Here is a 24,355-nt window from a genome sequence, read left to right as displayed (position 1 = left end):
ACCATGCAACCCCAAAATTAACTATCCTTTGAGATTCACACCTTTTTTGAATTTTGCAGTGGAATTCTTAATCATGAAATGCATAGCATAGCAAATGCATAGCAAAATGCCCATGTGAGAGAAAATAATGTTCAAATATACACTATATTAAGAAACCTGCTTGCAAAAATGTGTATATTAGGCAAAAATACACATAGGGGAAATGGAGAAAAATGTGTATTAATTTTAATGTGAATTTTTAAAAAGGTTTTATAAATTGAGATCAACCAAATTAAAAAGAAGGAAATTGCTAGATTGATGCACCATATGTGTGACGCCTCTATCCTTCTAATGAGGCACTCCCATTTTGCTTCATTGCAGGGGCACCTCTGGGTATGTCCAGCCTGGCAACAGACTCAAAGAAGAACATCTAACAACCAAACTGGCATCATGTGCCAGATGTTCTCAACCACCAGCCACTGTAGATTCATCGCTGTAACCACAGGTCATGCCAAACCAGCAGCAGTAAGTAGCTTGCCTAAAATCCAGTTCAAATGACTGGAAAGTAGTCTTGACTGTGGGCACAGCTCAGCTTAGTCAAACACTCATTTGATTGCTCTGCCACACAGCTTGAGTGTTTTTCGGCAGACAAGAAGAAAAAGAGGTGTTCTGTGCCTTCACTCCAGGCTGAAAGTCAATTTGCATGCATCTTTGCTGCATTCAGATCACCATATGGCTACCCAACCAGGTGGAATGTACTCAGAACTGGTCACAGGGTCAAAACAATTTTCTGTTATTTGGCTCAGAGAGCAGTAAGGAACATGCAGGACCACAAGGGAGCAGGAATAATTTTACAGACACCAATCTCAACATGTTCCAAGTTACAGCAAGTGTGAAAAGGACACTTCCTAGAAACACTGTGCGCATCCAGAAATCTCCATTGTCCCACCCAGTTGTGGTTTTTTTCCAGTCCACAGAGGTTGGAGGGAAATCCTGCAGCAGCAACTTGTTTGCATGTTATGCTCCACACACCAGCAGAGCCTACACAACGGTCGTCATTTGCAGAACAGCAGCAGTTTCATCTCATAGGAAATGACTTAGAACCTCCTGGTAGGCAGTGGACCACTGCTCTCTTATGCCATCAGCAGCTAATATGTGCATTATTTCTGCTTATTTGGGTGCAGTTGGGGCTGGGAGTGAGAAAGATGGCTGCTTTGGGCACTCTTTCTCAAGGACTTCTGGTTGGGCTTCAGAAGAATCAGAATCAGAAGAACCAGGGAGGGGGGCTGGGAATATGGGTCCTCCTGAGACACTGAGATGAGAGAAACAGAGATGCTTATTTCAAGCATTCACTGCCTCAGGTGTGCAGGCAGTCTCTGGGAATAACCAAGATGTACAGTTGGTGGGACTTGGAGCAGGGGAGTTTCTCAGACACAGGTGAGCTGGCCCAGCTCTTGACCCCATGGCAGGGAATAAGCAGAAAAGGGTGGCCCAGTTAGAGGCAAACAGAAAGGAAGCACACTTGTTTTCAGAAGGCTCCGCCTGAAGGAATGGGGTCCAGGCATGCTCATAAGGAGAGTTTCTGGAGATAATTATGAGATTGGGTTCAACAAAAACCCACCATACACAGATATTCACTCTAGTTGTTTTTGCTTTTTGGTCAATAAAAAATGCTTTGCAAGGAAAATGGTCTGTGGTTTTTGAATACACAAAGGAGCAACCTTAGCTGCCAACAGCTGTGAAGATGAAGTTGAAGATGATGATGACGATAATGCTGACAGCCAAAGTAAAAGAATGAAAGAAACGAAGATTTCTCCAAGCAAAAATGGCACAAACAGATGCATGAAACAGAAGGGCCAATGAGGAACTGAGATGAGTGAGAACTGTATGAGGGGGAGTATTTTTGGTTTTGAAACAACTACGGTGTAGCCGTTTTGGGAGGTATAGGAGATGCCATTTCAGTTTCTCACTTTAGGTGTTAAAATGTTTAAGGCTATCCTCAATAAATAGGGTTAGCTCTGAATAATTCTTTTGACTAAAGACATGTGTATGGGGGATGGAACACATCTCCAAATACATGTGCAATTTAAAAGGAAATCACGCAGGGGAAAAGGAAATCCTGCTCTTGCACACTGAGAATTGCCAGAGCAGTCAAGGATGCTTCCAGATGAAACTTTTATGATCCTGTTGCCCTGCCTGTCATGGCATTTTACAAGCAGTCCCAACATGGTCAGTCTCTGCTCGTGACCCTCCATGTTTCCTCATGGCCTTCTTCATCTTGTTCCTTAGTTCAGAAACTCTCTTTGGGAATAAAAGATGAAGGAGCTGCATAATGCATTCTGATTGCTAGGGCTAGGAGCCCTCCATCTGGAAGCTCCCCAGAACAATTTAATACATCAGAACAAAAGTGTCTATTTAATGAGGTACCTATTGCTCTTCTTAGAATAATCTCTGTATCTTTTAAAAGGCTACAATTATATATAAAACATCACAGCACTTTGAGTGCTTAATGAGCCCTATATAAGATCCTTCTTAATATCATTAAAGACAATCCTGTAGATCCTACTACATAAGCATCTTAGAACAAACAATATTAAAGATCAGTGTGTCATTGCCTAGATCAGGCAGAAATATTAAATTTGTCTATTAATCCTACATTCAGCAAATGATAAAAATGGTTCAAATGATTTAATTAGATATTGGTCGTATTTGAACTTCATTCCCTCGAAAGGGAATGAAAATGTTAATTGCTCTTTAATCTCTTTCCAACTGCTTGTTAAAGCCAATTGATTATAACATTAACACAGCACGCAGTTGTCTTATTAATTTCAGCAAACAAGATCTGAAATAGTTGGAGGCATCGTTGGCATGAATATCTCGTATAAATCAACCCTATAAACAGACTTCAAGATTTAATATGTATCAAAGCAGAACACCCATGTCTCCCTTTGCCCCACTAAATGGTGCCTTAGGAGAAAGGAGCTGGTAATATGCAAAGCCATTGGCAGGAGGAAGGAGAGAGGGATTATTTTGTACAGCATCCAAAAGGTAGACAATTTGTACATTTTTGTTTGCATTTGAGCTTTCCATTCTCTTTTAGGAGCACAGGCTTCTGCCTTATGCCAAGTCAGCATTTTATGTAAATATTTATTTGATCTATATCTGTGTTTTTATTATGAACTTGAAGCAGCTTAAACCATTCATCACCTCCTGCTCTCAGTCATATTCCCACAACAACCCTGTGAGGTAGGTTGGGCTGAGAGTCTGTGACTGGCCCAAAGGTTACCCCGTGGGCTCCATGGCTGAGCGGGGACTAGACCCTGGATTTCCTGAGTCCCAGTTTGTGAGAGAGAAGGTGCAGAGACCCAGGGGAAGAAGAAAAAGTTAAATCTAGATTCAGGTCTGCAGATCCCAGGTGGTGGTTTCAAGGCCTTTCCAAAGGCAAGATTGGGAAAGACATCAGATTTCTACTGAGAAGTATTGTAAGAATTAACAGCTAAAGTGAATGTTTGGAAATAGTCTTAGTATCATTATGGATTATAATCAAGTATTCTTTGAAGTCCACAGATGTCATGCCACTTGGATTACTGAATCAGCAGAATATATTCTTATTGTATTTCTTGTTTCTACCATTCTAATTTTTATTATGTGTTTTTTCCCTTTACTCCAGCAAAAATCAAAGCTTCACTGAAGATGCAGTCAACCACCCACACATAAACCAAAGGGATCTAACTACAAATGCCCCATAAAACCTCACTTCTGGCACAGCCAGTTTATTACAGAAGGCTCCGCTGTGAACCACCAGGTGGGTGATAGATTTTCTGGGAGGATGATGGTAGGAGCCAGGCAATAAATAGTAGGATGAAAGGGGAAAGGAAATGAGAAAAGTAAAGTGAGATAGAGAATGTCACTAAATAGAAAGCTCCATATTTCATCTTGGTGCTGCAGGTAGTAGTAGACTTTGCTAAAGCATTGTAAACTTCACTGCTGAAATACAAATGTTTCGGAGATTTTTTTGGGAGGGGTCAGTGGAAAATCTCACTAACACACCATCACATTAGGGCTTCAGGTAAGGCAATGATGGAGAATCTGAGTGGAAAAATAAATAACTCTGCTGGAGTGGCTAGAAAGAATCTCCCTCAGAAGAGATGTTATAAAAGTTCCGTGCACTTCTCTGGCCTAATGCATGGCCAGGATGGAGTTCTCTTTGGGAGGACCACTTTTCATAACCCAGACTGGTAGAAGCTGTTGCTTTCTATAACTGGGCTACAGCTGGGAAAATTGGGAGAACATTCTGAAATAATCTGACAAGGGCCAGCTGAGACCTTTGGCTGCCAGAGGTCAAAGACAAGTTGGCACATTCTAATCCATGTACAGAAGCTGGTGATGAGATAGTAGCCTCCAACACACCTGAGGCAGCAGGCTAGCTTCAGGTGTCCAAGACAGGTTGTGTGGCATACACAGCTCAGTTGACCAGCAGAGGAAAACAGTCAAGGAATTCAGGAAGAAGAGTTGGGTGGCTACCCCCACTGCCCCCTCAACTTTTGCCTGAGATATTCACATCATTTCACCTAATGGTAGGGTCAGTCAACCATTTTGTGATTGTACTGTGTGTTAGCCTATGGGTGGACTCTGAGTCTGAGGGATGTTATCTGAGATTAGATTTGGATAAGAACCTACAAATTTATGGGGAAATCTTTCAGTGAACTTTGGAGTTGGACAACTAATGGTGTATTTCCATTTCTGATGTCCTCAGTCAGTGAAGAAGCCAGCCCAACGCCTTCTTCTCACAATGGCTGACAGCTGGCAAGTCAGTAGTGTTAGATGCCCTACTAGAGACTGACAGAATAATACACAAAAAAGATTTTACCAACAAGAAACTCAGCTGACTAGTCATGTAATCTTTTGGTTGGGGGAAATGTCAATATTTTACATCATCAGTCAGCCTCCAGGCCACTATCTAAGGGAGAAAACAGCCTGAAATAATGCCAACATTAGCTGCTACTCCCCTGCTCTGGTTTAATGTACTGACACTAGAATTGCCAGGTGATTGGACTGGTGGAAACAGTTGTGATGTGTTGGATCCTTTCCAAACACATAAAAGTTAATAGGCCAGATAAATTATACCCAAAAATTAGAACCTGGATTGAATATTTGTCTTTAGATATCATCAGTAAATAAACCTTCATCATTTCCTCCACTATCCATCGTCTTTTCTCAAAAACAAAGCATCAAAACCTTTAAGCAGCCTTCTCCAACCTGGTGCCCTTTAGACATTTTGGACTTTGACTGCCATCAGTCACAGCCAACATGGTCAGGAATATTGGGAGTTGTAGACCAGCACAGCTGAAGGACTCTAAGTTGGAGAATGCTGGCTTACATTTTCCTCATACGGAAGGTTGTTTTTACTCTTGCTTGCTTTACAGTGGGATCCAAGGTTTGTCAATGCAGAAATAAGTCCATTGAGTTCAATGGGAAATACTCCCAGACAAGTGTGTGTAGCAGGAACGAATCCCTGGTCAGCACACAGGGCCTCATCTGAGGCAAGAGCAAAAGGAATTTCTGGTGCTGTCTCCAATCAGTAACAATACAGAGACACTGGTTCTCTGAGCACCATCACACAGCAAATCATGTCCATATCAGTTTGCCAAGTATGAAGCAATGTTAGGGTGTTTCTGCAGAAAAACATCTTCATTTTTTCAGGCACATTTCCCTAAATTTATGCATCAGCTGTGCACATTTTTGAAATGTAGACTTTTACCTGACCATTGAGTAAAGTGTTTGTGATCATTTTTCAAATGTACACATTTTTTCTTCATATTTTCAAATGTATGCATTTATCAATCGTTTTTGCTGTGCAAATTGCATTGCAAATTCAGAAATGGACAGACTTTGGAAAACATTTTGTCTGAGGCTGCATTTGATTCTAGGAGATGGAAATTGGATAAATTCTCATCAGCAATGAACTGAAACAAACTCCTCACCCTGGAGAGAGACAACATGTTCCACTAACAATCCCAAGTATATTATATCCATGGGATCTTCTCTTCTTACATTTTGACTGACATTATCTAAAAGTTTCTGATTCAAAAAGCTCAATGAGGCAAGACATCTTTTCCAGAGCTCCTGTGGATTCTTCCCTGGCAAGATTCATTCTAGCCTTAATAGAAGCTTTTTTGCCAATTTCATTTGTCCTAGTTTCTGAGATTTTCCAGATGTCACTCCATCAAGTATTCATTTTCCCCCCCTTGTAACTGCATACAGAATTTCCCTCTGTGGAGAATGGTCATGTTCAGTGTCCTAAGATTAATCCAAACACCTTTGATGCATATATGAACCTGTGATACCTATTGCTGATCTGAACAGGTGCTAAAGTACAGCTTATTTCTTACCTCATCTCCAATGAGAAATTCATCATCAATGGCAAAGGCAATGGGGTTGGTGGGACAGAGCCACCATAAGGGTCGAAAAATAGGATACCCCTGGGAGAGCCACTCCTTGCTATATTTTTCAATGAGAGGAACCACAAAATTCTGATGCCACTCAATGTAATGTCTGGTGAGATTCAGCACCTGAAAGAAGGAAAGTTCAGTATGTCATTTCAACAAATGGGAAAGACAGCTGAAAAACACCTCTCTTCCCTTTTCCCTTTGCACCAGATCAAAATAGTTTTTGAAATACAGTCCTCTATTTGAGCAAGGCAGGATTTTTGGGATGCTGGGTGCTTCCTAAGAAGGTTGTTCCCAACTAACATTATGGGTATACTATAGTTACAGTTAATATGGCACTGTAGCTTATGAGCCAGACCATACAGCTATCTAGCTTGAGGCCCCCGGTGTGCATGACAGAGGCTCAGGCTCAACAGGGGTCCTGAGCCATCGCCCCTGCCCTCTTTGCCCCTCCTTTTCCTGTAGGCACCCCATAAGGCCACTGCAGGGGCCCCAAGATTTCCCACCTCCCTGCTGCTGCTGCTGCTTGGTGGGGGAGGGGAGCAGGGAACAGCTGATGGTCCTCTTTCCAACTTGCAAGTAAGCCTTGCAGGCCATGATGGGGCTGCCAGTGCTGCTGCCAAATCTCTGCAGAGGCCATGCGGACAGGACACGCCGGACAGGGCCAGCATGGCTAACGCACAAGGCAGCTGACCAGAAACTAAGTTTATAACAAACCCAAATAAGCCGCAGTGGGTTCATAAGACGTGACAAGCACCCCTGACTTTTAAGTGTTGCGTGAACTCAGACAATGAATAGAAGGTTGCCCAGAAAATATGAACTTCGTGGTTATTTGATTTCGGTCTGTTCAGACATCTCACCCTGGCCCATAAATTCTCTCTTCAATCATGAAGCTGCCCTGCCAGCTTTTCTCATGCGTATCCCCCAGAGTGCCACTTCTTTATTACAGCAGAGAAAGAAGGAGAGGGCTGCCCACGGGGTTTCAGTCTAATGAGGCACAGTAAGATAGGAGAAGCATGGAACGGCCAAGTGCCTGGAGCCAGCTGTTCGATGGCTGGGATTTAAGAAGAAATGGTGCTGAAAAATGGGGACTGAAAAATCAGGACGCAGAAACCAAGGTTTTCAGACTTTTTAAAAGCAGGAGGGGTTAAGACAGAGAAGACCAGCCAGGGAAAGAGAGTTGCAGGTGTGTGAGGGAGCAAATGAGAATAGATGGGGATTTTTTTTAAAGTTACAGGTCTAGGGGACTAGCATTCTCAGAAAGAAGATTGGGAGATAAGAATGGGATAGAAAGGGATAGAAAGGATATAAAATGGGAAATGGAGATGAGAGTTAGACACTGGGTTCGCAAAATACTGCAAGCCAGTGCAACTGTATCAGCCTGTTGTCTTGTCTGAACTCAGCAGCATCTTTGCTAACTACTCTGCCCAGGTTCAGAAAGCATAACAAACCACTCCTGGCTTGTAAGCCACCATGGGTTATCATGATGTCTGAATCCAATCCCTGAGAAAAAGGAGATGGCTTTCTTGTGGGAACCTGAACTGCTGCAAGGAAACAACATGCAAAAGGGTTTTGTTGGCCTTTGCACTGTCCGAAAGCACATGTTAAACATAAGACATGAAGGTAAACCTACCCAGTCATCACAACAGACCCACGGTGGAGTGCTGAAGGACATCACTGGAAGGAAAGCCACTATCTGGAGCCATCTAACATATAGCTCTTCATCAGACAGAACACCAGTTGCAAGAGTTCCCCCTGTTCAGCATATACAGAAAATGGAAAAGAAAATAAATGCAAGTGAATTTAATTTTACTTTTAGGGCTTTTCTAGCAGAAGTGGTTGGTATTTACAGGCTCTTTAGACCATATAGTGATTATCCCGTTTTGTGTCAGTTTTTTTCAGAGCATTTCCCCTTATAATAAGAATAAGGAAAATGAGCTATTAAACTGCAGTGCAGAAAATGATGCTCTCCCTCCTGGCATATTTGTGCCATCCTGCTATAGCACAGTTCTACCTAGAGGTTGTGAAGCAGCAAGCAGGAAAGGAGGAGCTTTCTTGTGTAGAATTCAGGTTTGAATGCTCTGACAAACCGAAAAGATCATGTTGTGCGCTGCCCAAACAGCTTATACTGTTGGGCAGTATAGACATAAAATACAATAATTAATTAAATAAATGTAGGTAGTGCAACCAAAAGCCCTTAAATGCAGTAATTCAGGAACAGGAAGCCTGGGTTAACAATAAAATCATTGCAACTAAGCCTCTGTGTTTTCCTGAATACACATGATGACGATGTGGCCCAACAACTGCCGAGATGCCTCATCCCAGTCTACATCTGCTGCATGGAAGAGCTTTGCAAAATGCGGTTCTTCGCATCTGGCGATGTTGTCTGCTTCATCCATCACAGTAGGGCCAGCTCAGCATTACACAGGTGCAACTTCCGTAAAGAGCATAAGCTAACATTGCAGCACCATGAATGGAACTGCTAAGCTTAACCCCAATTTTCTATTTGCTGGTGCAGAAACCAGTAGGATCCAAAGAGAAAGAAGATGCACAAGGACCATAGAAGCCAGCACTGTTCCAAAACTAACAGCACATTCGCAGACAGTACAGATTGCGCAAGATGAATGGAACTGAACAAAGAACTAACCCACACACAGTGTGCCACTGGTGCTGTTCAGAAGGCACACCAGTTTTCCGAAACATTTCAGAAGCAATGGAAAAAGGCAAACGAGGCTGAATCATATTATGATTTCACCTCTTTGACCATCAGACTTCTGCAACAAAAACAATGTGATTGGCTTGTTTTATGTTATGAAAGATTCTAGCTGATATATGAAGCAAAGAGGGTTCCAGCTGGAACAGCCTTTGTATAAATAGCTGAACTGGAGATTAATGATCCAGCTACTAAAAGTACAAAAATCTTTCAGCTCTCATTGTCTAACATTTTATTTGCATCCATTGCAAATAACGGCGATGAAGCAGATACAGAATACCAATACTTAGAAAAGCAAGAGGTAGCTATAGCAGGTGAAATATATAAGATTGAATTAATGCTTATGAAAAGAAAGTGCATTTCTGTGCATTTTGTTTGCCTCTGTATAACTATTTTAATAGTTGCATCAGCAGAAATTATTCTTGTGGGGCTTCTTAAGGGTCATTCAAATTCACCATTCAGAATAAGGGGTCACTCTTATCCATGTTTAAACATAAATAAGTTCCACATCTCCCAGAACTCCCCAGCCAGCATGGTGGTGAATTATGGGAGCTGTAGACCATTTTTGCATAACAGTGCAGCCTCAGTCATTTTTAGAGGACACCCCATTGAAATCCATTGGACTTATATTAGCCATGACTACCTGAAATCCATGGATTTCAATCTGTCTACTCAAAATATTTATTTATTTAGAAAATTTCTATGCCGCCCCATTCACCAAAGCCTCGGGGTGGCTCACAAAACATTAAAATATAATACATTAAAAATATAAAATGAATTTACAATCTAAAATAAGTCGCCCTGGCCAAAGAATAAAATAAGGAAATAATATTAGCAATTAAAATGACGTTTGAATAAAAAGGTCTTCGCCTGGCGCCGAAAAACAAATAACGACGGCACCAGGCGGACCTCTCTGGGGAGCGCATTCCATAGATTGGGCGCCAACGCAGAGAAAGCCCTCCTCCAAGTACTCACCCTCCTAATTTCCTTCACGGAGGGTTCCTGGAGAAGGGCCTCTCCTGCAGATCTCGGGGCGGGCGGGCATATATGGACGTAAGCGCTCCTTCAGGTAGCCAGGACCCAAGCCGTTTAGGGCTTTATAGGTCATCACCAACACCTTGAAAATATGGCTAATTCTGGATCCAATATTACAGCAGGTGTGGTGGGGAAAGTATGTAGCAGTCTGACTAAAGGGCACTTCCCTTTTCACCTCACCTTCACACTTTTTTGGTCATCTAGAATTTCATAACAAAGTTGTAGGGTGCCTGCATGTAAGTCACGGCATGTGTCAAGCCTGCACAGAGTAAAATGTGAACCACTGTTTACACTGCTTACATCAGTTGCAAGTGATGTTACGACTTGCACAGACATGGCTTGTTAACCTGAGCGTGGAAACTTCTTTTCTGAAGATGCTTCCCAATGACAGATCAAAACATTACTTGAATATCATGTGTCAAAATTATTCCCCTCCCACAAAGAGTGGCTGACAAATAGCTTTGGCTATTGGACAATATAGAAATGTCATGAATAGGAAAATAAATAAGCAAGCAAAGGTGTATGTTCCAGTTGAGGATGGGGTCAAGCTCCCTCTGGCTCCCTTGTTGCCAGTTTAGCTCCCATCCGAAATGCTCTGTCATTTATCTGGGCAGGCAGAGTTGTCCTTTCACACCCTGGTGCCTTCAAGTATTCACACAATGATGGGTGTTGTAGTCCAACACACTTGGAAGGCACCCGGTTGATGAAAGCTGAAGGCTTTCTAGGGATGTGTCCAGACAGATGGATGCTTGCACTACTTATCCAAAGGCTCTGTGCAGCTATTCCATTTTCCCCCTTAACAGACTTTCTGGGTTAAGAAAAAAGATGGAAGAGGAGGTGGGAAGATATGGGAGGACTTCAAATGGAATACAAGCACATCTGACCCACTGTAAAATTCTGTGAAAGAAGCAAGGAGATTGTTGAAGCACTGTAGGAAGTCTGTGTTGGTTCTCAGATTCAGGAGCCATGGTGGTCGCTGATTGGTTCATAGAGCAAACCTATGTCCCCTAGACAGTGCCTGGGGAGCCATACAATTTTTGAGGTTCCCAGATCTGAGGTCAAAACAGAGCTCCAAGTCCAGATCAAGGACAGCAACCTCAGAGAAGGGATTTGGGGGTGGGGAAGGGGACCGAGGGAAGGAAACCAAGGCCACCTAGATAGTAGCTTGGTGGAGGCCCAGCCTCCTTCCTTTCCCACCAAAGCACCATTGTTATATGGCTGAAGATGCTTTGTAGAGCAGGAGAAGACTCTGCTCTCCTACCTCTCTGTATAGGATGCCCTATGATTCATAGAATCATAGAATAGGAGATTTGGAAGGGCCATGAAAGCCATTGACTCCAACCACCTGCTGTTACAGGACACCATATTACACCATCCCACTCAGATGACATGCCCATGGTGGGCATGTCATGAGTGGAGCCGGCTGGAGCCGGGGGTCAGACTAGATGGCCCGGGAGGTCCCTTCTGACTCGCTCTGTTTCTGTGTTTCTATGGCTGTCCATTTTCCTTTTGAATGTCTCTAGTATGAGAGAGCCCACCACCAATCTAGGCAGCTGGTTGTGTTGCTATGACCATGAGGAAGCTTTTCCTGATGTTCAGCCTGAATCTGGGTTGCCACAACTTGACTTGATTATTCCATGTCCTACATTCTGGCATTAGCAAGAAGAGACCTTGTCCTTCCTCTTTGTGACAGCCTTTGGGGTACTTATAGAGGGATATCTGTAATTCACAGGGGTTCTCTGTGTCTGGAGGGTTTCATGCATCTCCACTGGCTTGTACCATTAGTTGTTCCCAGGATCACTACAACTACTGAAAGTTGTTCTCCTTTTTGTAGTTAAGACGTACCCCACTCCCAACTCAATAAAGAGGCATATGTCCCAGATGGCATATACGCTTGCCATGATGAGAAAGTCCTTTGGGGTAAAAATTAATAGTATTTCAAAACAGCAGAATGGAACTAGCAGAACCTGAAGGTAAATCTTGTGTTCCCCCCATCCTGAAAGGTTGGAGCTCATTTGTTTCTGGTTCTCACAATGTGCTGTCACTTGAGCAGCATTGCAGCAAAATATTTTGTTTGGGAGAGAATTTTCTTTCCAGCAGGAGCAGGAGTTGGATTCTTGATGCCTGAGGCAAGATTTTCAATAAAATCCCCTCTTAACCCTCACCATCTCCCCTGCTAGCTTGAATCCCGCCTTTCACAGGGAAATCCATCTGCTCTCATTTACAGCATGTGGTCCTTATAAATTCGATAACAATACCTGGTTCACGCCATCACTTTTCTGCTCTAACAGAGCAAAATTGTGTTATAACCTCCAAGCCCCATAAGGATCTACTAAGCTACGTAAAGCCGTGTCACGTTACATTGCCTGTCAAAGTCTTTTGGATTAGTTAAGTGCCACTTAATCTTCAGTGTGTGATGAACTGCAAACAGCTGTATTCCTGAATTGAGAAGGTGGCATTCTGGGACAAGACAAAATCCTTCCTATTTCAAGTGATATCCATGGCTATGGGAATATCAAGTCTGTGGTATTGCTTTAGCATCTGGAATATGCACAAAACTTAAAATCACCCTTGTACCGCTAGGCACTATTTCCCAATTCATTTTCTTTTGCTTGGGCAAAAGGATGCTTGAAAGGGTTCAAGAGTCAAACCATACCAATCTAGCATCTAAAGGCTGCCCTCTGGGATTCTCCAGCTCAGTTCAGACAAAGTGAGAGAGGAGCTGCATATACTGTCACAAAAGCTGGTTTCTAAACAAGACTACAAGAGGCACTAGTCTATTAAAAAGAAAAACAAAACCCGGTCCATTGCCCATGATTACCTTTGTGCATTTAGCTAGGGCCTAAAAGTGAAACAAACATTTATAGAGCTAGGCCAAGCTTGGATAGCTGGAGGTCACCCATAGTATGCTTTCCCTACTGAGAAGTCGGTCAGCAAAATGCACTAGGGGAACAGGCAATCTCCTTACTGCCCAGATCTGGATTGGATCTTTACAGGGGTTTTTGGCCCCCCATAATGTAAAGAGGCAGGGAACCACGCATGGATCTCGTCCCTCCTGTGTGGCTTGGCCCTTGCAACAGGCCACAGGGTGAATGGCTGTTCACAAAGCCAATGCCCAAGAGCTGCAGTGCCCTCCCGACCCTTGGGAAGGGGACTTAATAGGCAAGGCTGGCTTGCATGATCAGGCACTCACTTAGTGGTTTGATACAGTTAAGGAGAGGAAGACTTATTTCCCAACTGGTTCCTTGTTCCAGCGGCCTCTGCAGCTTACTGTCATGACAATTTGAGCCCCCTTTGCCCTGCTGTACTTCTAATCTGAGACCTGGTTCACACTGCACTCCCACAGAAATGCTATTTGCATTGCTTCATTGGTCCTTACAGACTGGGAGGAGTGCAGAGATCCTTGGAGTGCTTGCCTGTCTCTCACATAACTTTGCTAGGTCTCTCAGGAGAAGCGTGTGCGAAGCGCGTGCACTCTGCACCACGCCGCCTTCCTTATATGCCCTCATGCCCCTTGAGGTCTGTGGGAGAAGCCCTGCTCCGGGAACCCTCTCTAAGAGAGGTAAAAAGGTCATCAACTCAGAGTAGGGCCTTCTCTGCTGTGGCGCCCAGACTCTGGAATGTACTCCCCAGAGAGGTATGCCTGGCGCCAAGTTTATACTCTTTTCGGTGCCAGGCCAAAACCTTTTTATTTAAACAGTATTTTAAAATTTAACAGCTTTTAAGTTTAGTCGCTCTGTTTTGTGATTTATTGTTCTGTTCTGTTCTATTATTTATTGAAATTGTTGTTTTAATTGTTTTTAAATATTGTAAGCTGTCCTGAGATCTTGTATAATAGGACGGCATACAAATACTTTTAATAAATAAATAAATAAAATTTGCCTAGATACGAACAGCTCCTTGTTCAAAACTAGTTGGGCCTTTTTTAAAATTCTTTTGGTGTCATCCTTAGGAATCTGAACAGAGAACTGCAGGTATCACTGATGTGTCATTGAATGTTTAAGCTGGAAGTGCAGGGTTGTGAAGCAGCTTCCAGTCCACTAGAATAAGGATGTGCCATCCAGTCTCAGATCATAGGCAAGAACATGTGACATTCAGGCCAGTTCTGCCACTGCAACTCTCTGCTTACTGTGAGTGGCATTGGCCTACAAGGGCATTTTTAAGCACTTTTTATTTTATAAATGCACTATACAGGCAAGGCAAGGCAAGGCAAGGCAAGGCAAGGCAAGGCAAGGCAAGGCAAGAAAAGCAAGAGACCAGATATATATGACCTTAAGTACATGACTTGGGTTGCAGTTTAAACAGAAAAATTTAAACCTACCATATTTGATTCATTACATCACTTTCAAAATAAACAACACTCTAACAAAACCCCCAATCCACTTAAAGGGTGTTTGGTTCTTCTGAAGTAGTTCCAAGCAAACAATCTTCAGTTAAAATCTCTTAAGATTTTTAAGTATCTCCCTGGCTCCCACAATGTCCATGGAGATTTGGCCAGGCCTAATGTAAACAGCCATGTGCCTGAAATTAGAAATGTCAGAAAGCGTGCAAACAACAATTTGTAAAGATAGAAGTCATATGACTTCTTGCTAGGCCGAGAATAGTGTCATGGAGGATCAGTTTGCAGACCCGTTTCAGTCTGCAAAGAAAATTCTGGCCAGTAAAATAAATCCCTGGAGGTATATCTTTCTGTCTACCAACCAACCTTGATCCTGATTAAGTACAGGCTTTTAGTTAGACTGTATATATGTACAAATACAAACATGTTCAAGGGCAATCTGACATTTTTTCAGTTGTGGGCATGTCAGGAGGTTGCAGAGATAATTCCACTCTACAATAAAACAATAAAACTGCACACCACATAATGCCTCTGGAGGTATTTGACATCTCATCACTGCCAAGTCATTGTCCAACTTCCTCTACCAGGATAAAAACTAGGAGATTGATTTTTTTAAAGAAGACTTTTTGAGGATACTGAATGCTTAACCACATCCTAGATTCTGCTGTTGCACCATAGGTTTGCCAGTGCCTTGCCACAAAATTGCTAAAGAGGCAGACAAGAGCACCCAGGACTGGTCATTCACTATCAGCACTCTCACATTGCATATTAGTATTATCTCTCAGGAAAATGACTCTCAGGAAATCTACTGTGGCACCAAAGAGAAATTCAGACAGTGCTGTCTCCCAAAAGCAGGGCTTCGTGTAGCTTGGGCTGGGCTGATGGGATTTGCAGATGTACATTCATTTTCCTATAGAAACACAGGAAGCAACCTTAGACCAAGTCAGAGCAACTGGTCCATCTCTTTTTTTTGTTTACAGTTGGCCAGGAGCAGCATTCCCAGGCTCCAGCCCTACCTGGGGATTCTGAGGGCTGAATTTAGGACCATCCCTGCTTTGCCCCTGAGCTGCAGCCCCTCTTCTCACAGGAAGACTTCTTTAGCCTGTGGAAAACAGATTTGGAAAAAGAACTGGGAGAAGCAGAGCATCAAGTATTACCTATTGCATCTGGAATAAAAAAGTTGTATCCCAGAAGACTGTAGTGAAGTGCAGATGGAATAATCCCCTTTAAACCAGCATAGCTCCAGTCAGATTGCCGTGGGCTCATTTGGAGAAAGAGCGGCAGGTGGCTAGCTCTAGAAGCAACGAAAGCAGACGGGCATGAGCACCAGAAACATTCGCACGCACAGTAATCACTCTGGGGAAGGGTCCACATTGGCATCCAAGACACAAACAGCTCTGTAAAGACCAGGTCATGCGGCAGCAGTCCTTGCTCTTGACAGTGTGCTGTTCTACTACCCAGGCCAAAGGCGTGTTTACATCCAGTGGCACTTACAGATGATGTTTTATGCAACTTGAATTCTGAAGAAAGAACCCTCCCAACCTCAATGTTCTGCTGCAGATCCTGACTAATTCCTTTACTTCTGATATTCAGGCTGTGATGGTCATTACTTATATAGCTGGAACAGTTAGCTGCAGGGAGATATCAGCAAGCTTGAGGAAACCTCAAGGTTCACAGCAGTACAAAAGTGTCATTCAACGTGTCTGCGTCTTGCTTCTGCGTCATATGTATATGTAGAGAGAGTGGGGGAGGACATGAGAACTGAGCAGTTGCAGCAGCCATAAAAATACCAACTGACTGTTGTGATGGTGGCAGACATAAAAACAGATGGGAGGACAAAAGAGAATGAAGGAGCTAAAAATTCAAACTGCAGCATTCTGCACTGCAACATTCTGTTGCATCGACTTCCATTGACTTACTTTCTGCTGCAGGCACCACAAAGTGGGAGAAACTGTTGGTGGAGAGATGGGGAGAGCAGGAGTGGGGAGGGAAGGAAGAAACAGGGCACAAGGGACTCTTTGGGCCTAGCAGAACCAATTTGCACTGGGAAAGCCAGGACAGGCAAGTTAAGGGGGTAGGTGGAGAAGAGCAGCTGTTTCCTTCTGCATCCTCTTCTTGATCTCCCAGAAAATACCCTTCACCAATAATGTACCATTAGTAATGAGGGATGGGAGAGATATTCCTTTCATTCAAATTGTGCAAATTTGCTGAACCAATGAGCAAACCAAAACTGAGTTGTACACCAAAATTTTTCATTTCCAAACATTTAGGGCAACAGTCCTCCACTCAAAAACAGTACTCAAAAATGTGCACACCAAGGAAAAGCAACCCACCCCCCAAATGCTACAGAAATGTGTACACAAAAATGTGTGCAATCATGAAAATAACACAGGGAAATGTGTTATTCTAGGGAAAGCAGCTTGCAAAAGTTCCACTTACATTTGGAAGACTTCAAAATTAAAATGTATTTATATGGAATCAGGCCAGTTTCTTAAAGTTGGAAAAAGGAGAAACTGGATGGAACCGAAATTGACAGGTCACCCATTGTTGTGAAGCACATACCACCTTATGTGGAGACAGGCAATGCAGAGCGTTGAAATAGCACAGTGCTAAATGTCATGTGAAACCCAGTGATAAATCAACTTCCATTGCATAGTGGATGAGCATTGCCACAGTGCCCCAGCATGGAAGAAAAGATCAGAGGATTACAGTTCCCAATCTTAAAATGGAACCAGTGAAAGAGATTTCTTAGTTCTAATGAAACCTCAATGCAGCTTCTGTCCACAGAGATAGGAGGGGAGGTTTTAGTGAGCAACCTACTTTCACCAGACCATAGCAATCTGAATACACAGGACAGTAAAACTGCAAGAACACAACCGTATTTGAAAGAGACACTGTTCAGAGATTTTGCCTGAGACGAACCTTGTGCCAGCACTAATTACTGATGAATTTCCAAGTGTAACCGCTATCAAGGCTAAAATGCAGATGTAGTTATCCTCTTTGAGTTCAGTGGGAGGAGGAATTGCATGTTCCAGAAACAAGTTGCCTTCTCCACCTTCAAAAATCACATACTCTGCCCCCAGTCGCTGCTTCAGGAAGTTCACTTGGTCCATGTACCAGAGCACTGCAGCCTGGCTGGTTACATTTAAACGAGCAGAGAGCTGCCCTCGCCATCTGCTGAGCAGTGGCACCTACAATAGGAAAGGGGGCATTAGAGGGTGTGACAGAAGTATTAGCTATTTGCTGAATACAAATTGGCAAGCAATGGTCCAAGATCCTGGCTCCTTCATCCACAGAGGTCAAAGTTCCTGAGATAATGGATATGGGAGAGGGCTCAGTTACAGAAGGGCATCATAGTTCCCTCCTTCATAGGATCTCATTCTCCAGAAGGCCCCAGGGACCTCCTTTGTCCAGAGAAAGTCATGTTACAACCCTCTTATTCTGAGGGTGCTGGCCATGAAGATGCCACCTCATTGCAGCGACATCCATGTCATTACAGTCTATGAGTGCTGAAGCAGGCCAGGCCTCTATTAGGTGCAAGGTCATCAAAGGGAGGTAGAGCTAAACCAGACTAAAGGAAGCCAAATCCATACTTAAGGCTCAGCCACAATCTTTTGCTTGCTGGAGCAACACGCAGGCGAATCTGTCAAGCTTCCAGTCCCTACATCACTCAGAGCTCTCCGTGGTGCTGTGCTGTTTCCTGCTTCTCTAGGAACGCTGACTCCTGCTTGATCACCTCCTCCCGTACATTACTCAGCCCCAGTTCCTTGGTGTGAACTGGACCTCAAGGTGCCCAGTGACTCCAGCCCTTACTGCAATGACAGGGCTTCATGATGGATGGTTTCACTTTTGTCCATCCTCTCCTCCCCCCTGCAGTTCCTTGTACCCTCTGAAAAGCCACTCTGGTCACCTGCGAGGCCTTCTGGAATATTGTCAGAAGTGGTACGGGGGCCTGAGGAGTGCAGAATGGCCAGTTGGCTGGGGAGTGCAGAATACCACCCTGGCTCCAACCAAACTCTAATCACTATTCTGTTGGTTGTGAATAGTGGATGCAATTGATTAAACATTAGTTGAAAGGGAGATGGCTTGCATGAGGTTTTACTTGACTCCAAGAGGTATAGGTGAGTGTGCTCTCAGGGTCATCAAACCTTGAAAGCCCTTATTTGCTTTCCAGTGATCCACTGAATTTGAAGGGACCACTCATGGGTGTTTGCTTTCAAGTTTACACTCATTGAGCTCCACCACATCCCAGATCCTCTCCATAAACAAACCAGAATATTTTATAACTGGTGTGCTTTTTCAGAACAGAGCTACTCATCTGTATTAATGTGTGTCACCAGCATTGAGACTGTTTTATTAGCCTGTTAGATTTCAAGTTTTAAAATATTAGTCTGTTTTATTATGTTGTTAATAATGCATCTCCTGTAAGATGTTTCTTTTACAGAGGCTGTCAAAGTTACAGCTATATTTCCCCACAACCAAGTACAGGTCTGAGGCCAGAGAATTATTGTATAACACAGTTTGAACTGATTCATTAACTATGGAGGGTCTTAGTAGACTTTACACTGGGACTAGGTCTTTCAACACATTGTCTTCTAAAAGCAGCCAGAGGGACCCCCAATTTGGACTGGGGCTCTGGTTCCCTCCCAGACATGTGGTGTTGCCTCTTTGGCCATATTGTGACCATATGTTTTGGCCTTCATAGCCAACAACAGCTCCAGATAATGATTCGGATCAGGCCCATGACAGAGAGAAGAGCTAGACCTGCTCTTCAGAGGTCTATCCCAACCAGGGTTCAGGGTTGCATCCATAATAAGATAAAGTATGTTGCCAATTTGATCATAACCATTTCTACAGAAGGTGTCGTGCCTGCTGCCTTGCACAAACCAAGCAGTGCTTAGCCCACCTGGTAGCTGCCTGCTTAGACCACACCAGGCACTGCAGTCGGCCGAGTGAAAGAAACAATATCAGGAACTCGTACCGCATAGTCACCAGGTTCTGAGTGGTGGCTCAGCCAGAAGTCTTCTTTGCCTTCTTGCAGAGACCTCTGGAAAAGCTGGGAGCTGATACTTGCATAAGGGGACAGAGTGATGGCAAGTTTTAGTGGCTTTATAAGTGAGTAGTCCATGGCAAGTTTTACAGTATGCAGCCTTTTTCTTCTCAGCAGGGGTAAATATGTGTGCTCCTGAGAGAAGTGAGAAGAGAGAGCTTTGGATTAAACAATCATTGCATCCCTGGGCCCAGCAACCACAGTGCTTCGAAGCTAAGGTCAAGCAGCAAGAGGCTCTCTGTTCCTTATTAAAGGAAGCTTTCCTACTTCCTGTTCATTTTTTTCAGCACAAAAGCACAAGAGCAGGGACCAGTATCAGAAGAAATGTGCCACCTTATGGATGGTCTGGCTAAGCATGGGCAGGCCTTTATACACCACTGCTGGCTGTGTTGTAAGGGTTCTTGCTACCACGATTGGCTTAGTAGGGCTTCCATTAGTCAAATTTACATAGGCTTGGCTTCAAAAGTTCTACAGCACGGGGTGCTCCCACTGAAGGATCTGGAATGTGGCATGCTGGGATATTTTCAGGGCCTAGATAGGATGCCAATGGAGCACCATAAATTGCTTTCAGCTGATTAATAAGATGAAGTACCAGAGAGATATTACCTAAATAGTAATGTTAACAGTGTAAGAGGAGTTGAGACCTGCATTGTCCAATAAGGTGACGATGTTTTTTATTGTGTTAATTGAAATATAGTATATATTAAAAGATTAATCCCAAAATGAGTAGACAAAAAGGATTGGCATGAAAGATTTTAAAAAGTAATAATTGTATATGTAACTTCATACATACATAGTGGTCCAGGCTGCTACTGAAATGTGCATCAAAACAAAATGTACATTCATTAGTGAGTTTATACCTGTAACCCCCACATTCCTGTGTGCATTTGCACATCTACATCTTGTGCATCTGTGCATTCAACAGTGTATGAACTAGTTGAGTGTGTGCACTTGTATTTGGGATGGTGACAAAGCCCAAGTGAAAAAAATGAAAAGCTATAGATTATACATTTGGTGATAAATATTAAACACCTGATCAAGTTGTCATCATAGTCAATGAAGCCACCTCTGTACATGGAAAAATGGGACTCTTTGACCAAAGGTTGAAAAAGTGATATCCCTATCTGTCAAAAATTAAGATGAAATGCTGGAGACCAAAATATTTGTGGAATTAGCACGGGGCCTGGAAATTCTGCTCCATCGCATGGCAGTTTGCCCACACCCTCTACAAACCCACATACCGTGTGATGAAGTAGCATTGTGGAATGCTCACTGAGCATGATTAGGCCCTCCCCGAGACGATGTGTTTGCAGCCTGCTGAAGAAAGCTCTTAATCCTCGCTCCATTTTGGCAGCAGAATCTGCTTCTCCGTAATACCTCCAGACAGTCAACCTGCATCGTATAATGAAAGAGAGGAGTCTCGCTTCATCCTAGCAGCTGGTCACTAGTCTGGCTCACAGATTTCTCTAGGTGAGAAGAACATTGGATCCCTGAAATATTTGGATCGAACCAGGATATCTAGGAAGATGTGAAAGGGATGGGGCCCTTGTAGGCAGTGGGTTTCTTTGAAGATCCCTACTTGCTTCAGTTGCTTGTGTTTATAGTACAGAAGTGACATGAGGATTCAGGCTTGACTGAAGTGGACTAAAGCAAGTGTGGGGAACTTGTGGCCACTGGCCCACATGCAGCTCTCTGATGAATTTCAAAAGCCCTCGATGTGCAATCAGTTCCAACTTCTGGCAAGAGTTCCCTTTCCTGGAACCCCAGTAAATAGCAAGGAGGAGGGAAAGGAAATAAAGGGGGAGGCAGAAAGAGAGAGGTAGAAAAGCAGGGACCTACCCACTTTTGGCTGTGGCTCACTAGCTTCAGCCCTGGACAGGAGAAAGCTCGGCAACCCATGAAAAAGGATCCAATACTTCACACACTCACTCACACACACACACACACACACACACACACGCTGCCTGTAGTGAGGAAATGGCCATGCCGGCCCAGGTCAGCTGACCATATTGTTCAGGGTTCTGTCTGCCAAAGGTGTTCAGCCTGCTACTTCAAGAAAGCTCAGAAGCCCCCTCAGCCCACCTCACCACCACCACACACCTGTTAATCTCCTTCATCTGGTGGGAAGTAGAAGATGAAGACTAAAGTTGTGCTTTGTGGCTACTATGATTAGTAGCTACCAGTTGATGTATTTTCATATGTAGCATTTCCACCAATATATACTAGAATACTTGAACCTGGGGTCATCCCATGAAGGTGATGGGTGGAAGATTTAGGACAAATTAAAAAGTCCCCCTTCATACAATGAATAATGATGCTCTGAAATTCACTGCCACAGGAAGTAGTGATGGCCAGCAGTTTGGGTGACTTTAAAGGGGATCGGACACATTCATGGAGAAGAAGGCTATTGATGGCTACTAACCTTGCTGGCCAGGTGCTACCTCTGTTACATGCATGCAGCATAGCTGCACGCACCAGTTGCTGAGGAGCCTGGACAGGCAGAACTCCTGCACCCGTCTTGCTTGAGGGATCCTGCGGGCAGCTGGTTTGCCATCATGTGAATGCAGTGCCGGACTGGGTGAACCCTTGGTCACACCCAGAATGGCTTTTCTTATATCCTCACATTCTGATGTATGCATTTTCCAGAGCTCTAAGTCCATCTGTCACATGTCAGTTAAATTGCCATCTCTAGTTCTCCACTATCAGTAATCAAAAGCAACACACATGTTTCCATAGACATGAAAGAGTGCAGACTTTTACAATCAACACTGATTGGCTGAATCTACACTTCAGTGAACTGCTGGTGGATGAAACTGAAAAGCTTTCTCATGTGCCACAATAATTAGTTGTTATAACTGCTGCAATTAACAAAGAAGTGACATCCTCATCTCAGCATTCCTGGAAGGCGTTTGCAAGAGCAGTGCTGTTCGCTGCCAGCCTTCTAACTGGCGTTAAAAAGGACCACATGTTTATCCTTTTAATATGCACAAACATATTGAATATTGAATATTTAATATTCTGTATAACAAGCAATTGGACACACATAATAAGGATGCTCACAGAAAGTGCCAAACATGCTGTTAATGCAGATATGTGTAACAATACTCCAGCTTCCTATTTTGAAAAGAGAAATCAGATTGGGAAAAGGTGATTTGGCTTGGAGGCTGGGAAGGATGCTTAACCCTTTCCCCATCCATGGTTTTGCTGCCTGCAATGATCCTTCCAGCTGTTTTTTCCCCTTCCGCACTGGGTCATAACTTGTGATTGCAAAAGGCTGTTTCACGCCCAGAGGAGACAAGAGGGGCAACATTTGCATGTGTGATTAGGAACTGAAAAGTGATGGGTGCGGGAAAGGCTGCTTACCCAATCTGCTCATCATTGGATTTTTTAAAAATGGCTCCAAAGCTCCGTCACATATGTTTGCATACCATCTGCAGCTAGCCCTCAATCTAAAGAAGCTCTTTAAGATCTTGTCGTTAGACAGCTGCTCGGATTCCCACCCCCTCTGCAAACTTCCCATCCCAGTAACTTTCTTACCGAAGAAGGCCACTATCAGGCAGCTTCCGTGGTTGTCCTGAGAATTGGCTTCCCACTTCCAGATGGGCAGAGATGATGCCCTTGCTGGCACATACTGTGTACTGCAGGAATGCCATGTCAGCGCCAGGGGTGCTCTCAAGGCAAAATTGGTGGTCCCTCTCTATGGAGAGGGAGAGGGGTATGTCTGAGGCGCTCATCACTGTCACTCCTTTGAAGAAAGCAGAGAAATGAACCAGACAGTTAAGTGCATGTTTCATTTTGTCAGACGTTGGATGCAATTCCAATATAATTCTTGATTGATAGTGTGGAAAATAAGAACAGCTCCCCACTCCACTTTCTTTGATGATGATGAATATAGGACAATAAATCTAAATATCTCTCTCTCTCTGGTAACTGCTTATCCTGCATGCAAAGTTGCAAGCTTCCCTGCAACATCCACATGGCCCTGGATCAGGGGAACGGAGCCTCTTTTAGACTAAGCCCCAGTTCCATTCTGGAGAAGCTTTCAGGAGCCACATTTTATTGGTAAGCAGGCCCAAAAGGAATAAGGCAGGGCTAACCCCCCCACACACCACCAATACCACCCTATTTTAGAGTACAACTCTTGCAACCAGAAGCTAAGCCTAAGGAGAGTTACTGTAACCTTTTTGAATGAGCTCCTGTAACCTTTCCTGCATAAAGCCAGGAAACTGCCAAATGATTGACAGAAAGAGGGTAGGCAGGGGAGGTGGAGGCCTTCTGGGAGCCATGCAGGGCTAGATTTAGTCTGCACCCCTATTGATCCTATGGTACAACCTCCCACAATCTGGTACTCTCCAGCTGTTTTGAACTACAACTCCCATCACATCCAGTGATCATGCTTTTGCAGATTATGTTAGATGGGGACCAAAGTAGCAGATGGACTCTTTGTGACTCTGTTTTGTGTGTGCATGTGTGCAGATGCAAATGGACACAAACAAAAGCCACATAATCCATCTATGCATGACCCAATTACACTAGTTATATTTCTCATGGCTGTGATCATGTCCTTTGCTGATGGAATAATAGGTATAATAACTATAATTAGGTAGCAGAATCTGCAAATGTTCACGGACTGCCATGTGTGTAATTGGGTCCCTCTTGATTGTGGATACACAGAGCTTCTTGAAATTGAACGCCGCGTGGGAAGAGGCATGCCCTGCCTTCCAAGGCTGCTAGTGCTGGCAGAGGAATCCTGTGTGTGGTATGATGCTCAGCCTAGAGAAGCTTCTTTG

General features: G+C 43.7%; 1 protein-coding gene across 5 annotated transcripts in view; it reads right to left on the bottom strand.

Annotated features, from left to right (window-relative positions):
- The window catches only part of LOC123021397 (SITS-binding protein-like), a 50,746-nt gene that overhangs the window by 7,367 nt on the left and 19,024 nt on the right, over positions 1–24,355 (bottom strand). For all 5 annotated transcript variants that reach the window (XM_044426111.1, XM_044426113.1, XM_044426114.1 and 2 more), the window contains 7 exons: positions 23,103–23,310; positions 20,807–20,957; positions 19,497–19,700; positions 17,438–17,706; positions 15,673–15,809; positions 8,062–8,183; positions 6,372–6,551 (listed from right to left, as the gene is read on the bottom strand). In XM_044426111.1, the coding sequence (XP_044282046.1) occupies positions 6,372–6,551; positions 8,062–8,183; positions 15,673–15,809; positions 17,438–17,706; positions 19,497–19,700; positions 20,807–20,957; positions 23,103–23,310 (1,271 nt within the window). The remainder of the gene's footprint in view (positions 1–6,371; positions 6,552–8,061; positions 8,184–15,672; positions 15,810–17,437; positions 17,707–19,496; positions 19,701–20,806; positions 20,958–23,102; positions 23,311–24,355) is intronic.

Source organism: Varanus komodoensis, unplaced genomic scaffold (genome assembly GCF_004798865.1).
Source record: "Varanus komodoensis strain SLA01 unplaced genomic scaffold, ASM479886v1 scaffold16, whole genome shotgun sequence".
Classification (NCBI taxonomy): Eukaryota; Metazoa; Chordata; class Lepidosauria; order Squamata; family Varanidae; genus Varanus; species Varanus komodoensis.
The sequence above is the reverse complement of the archived record's forward strand: the minus strand, read 5'-3'. Positions and strand labels throughout refer to the sequence as shown.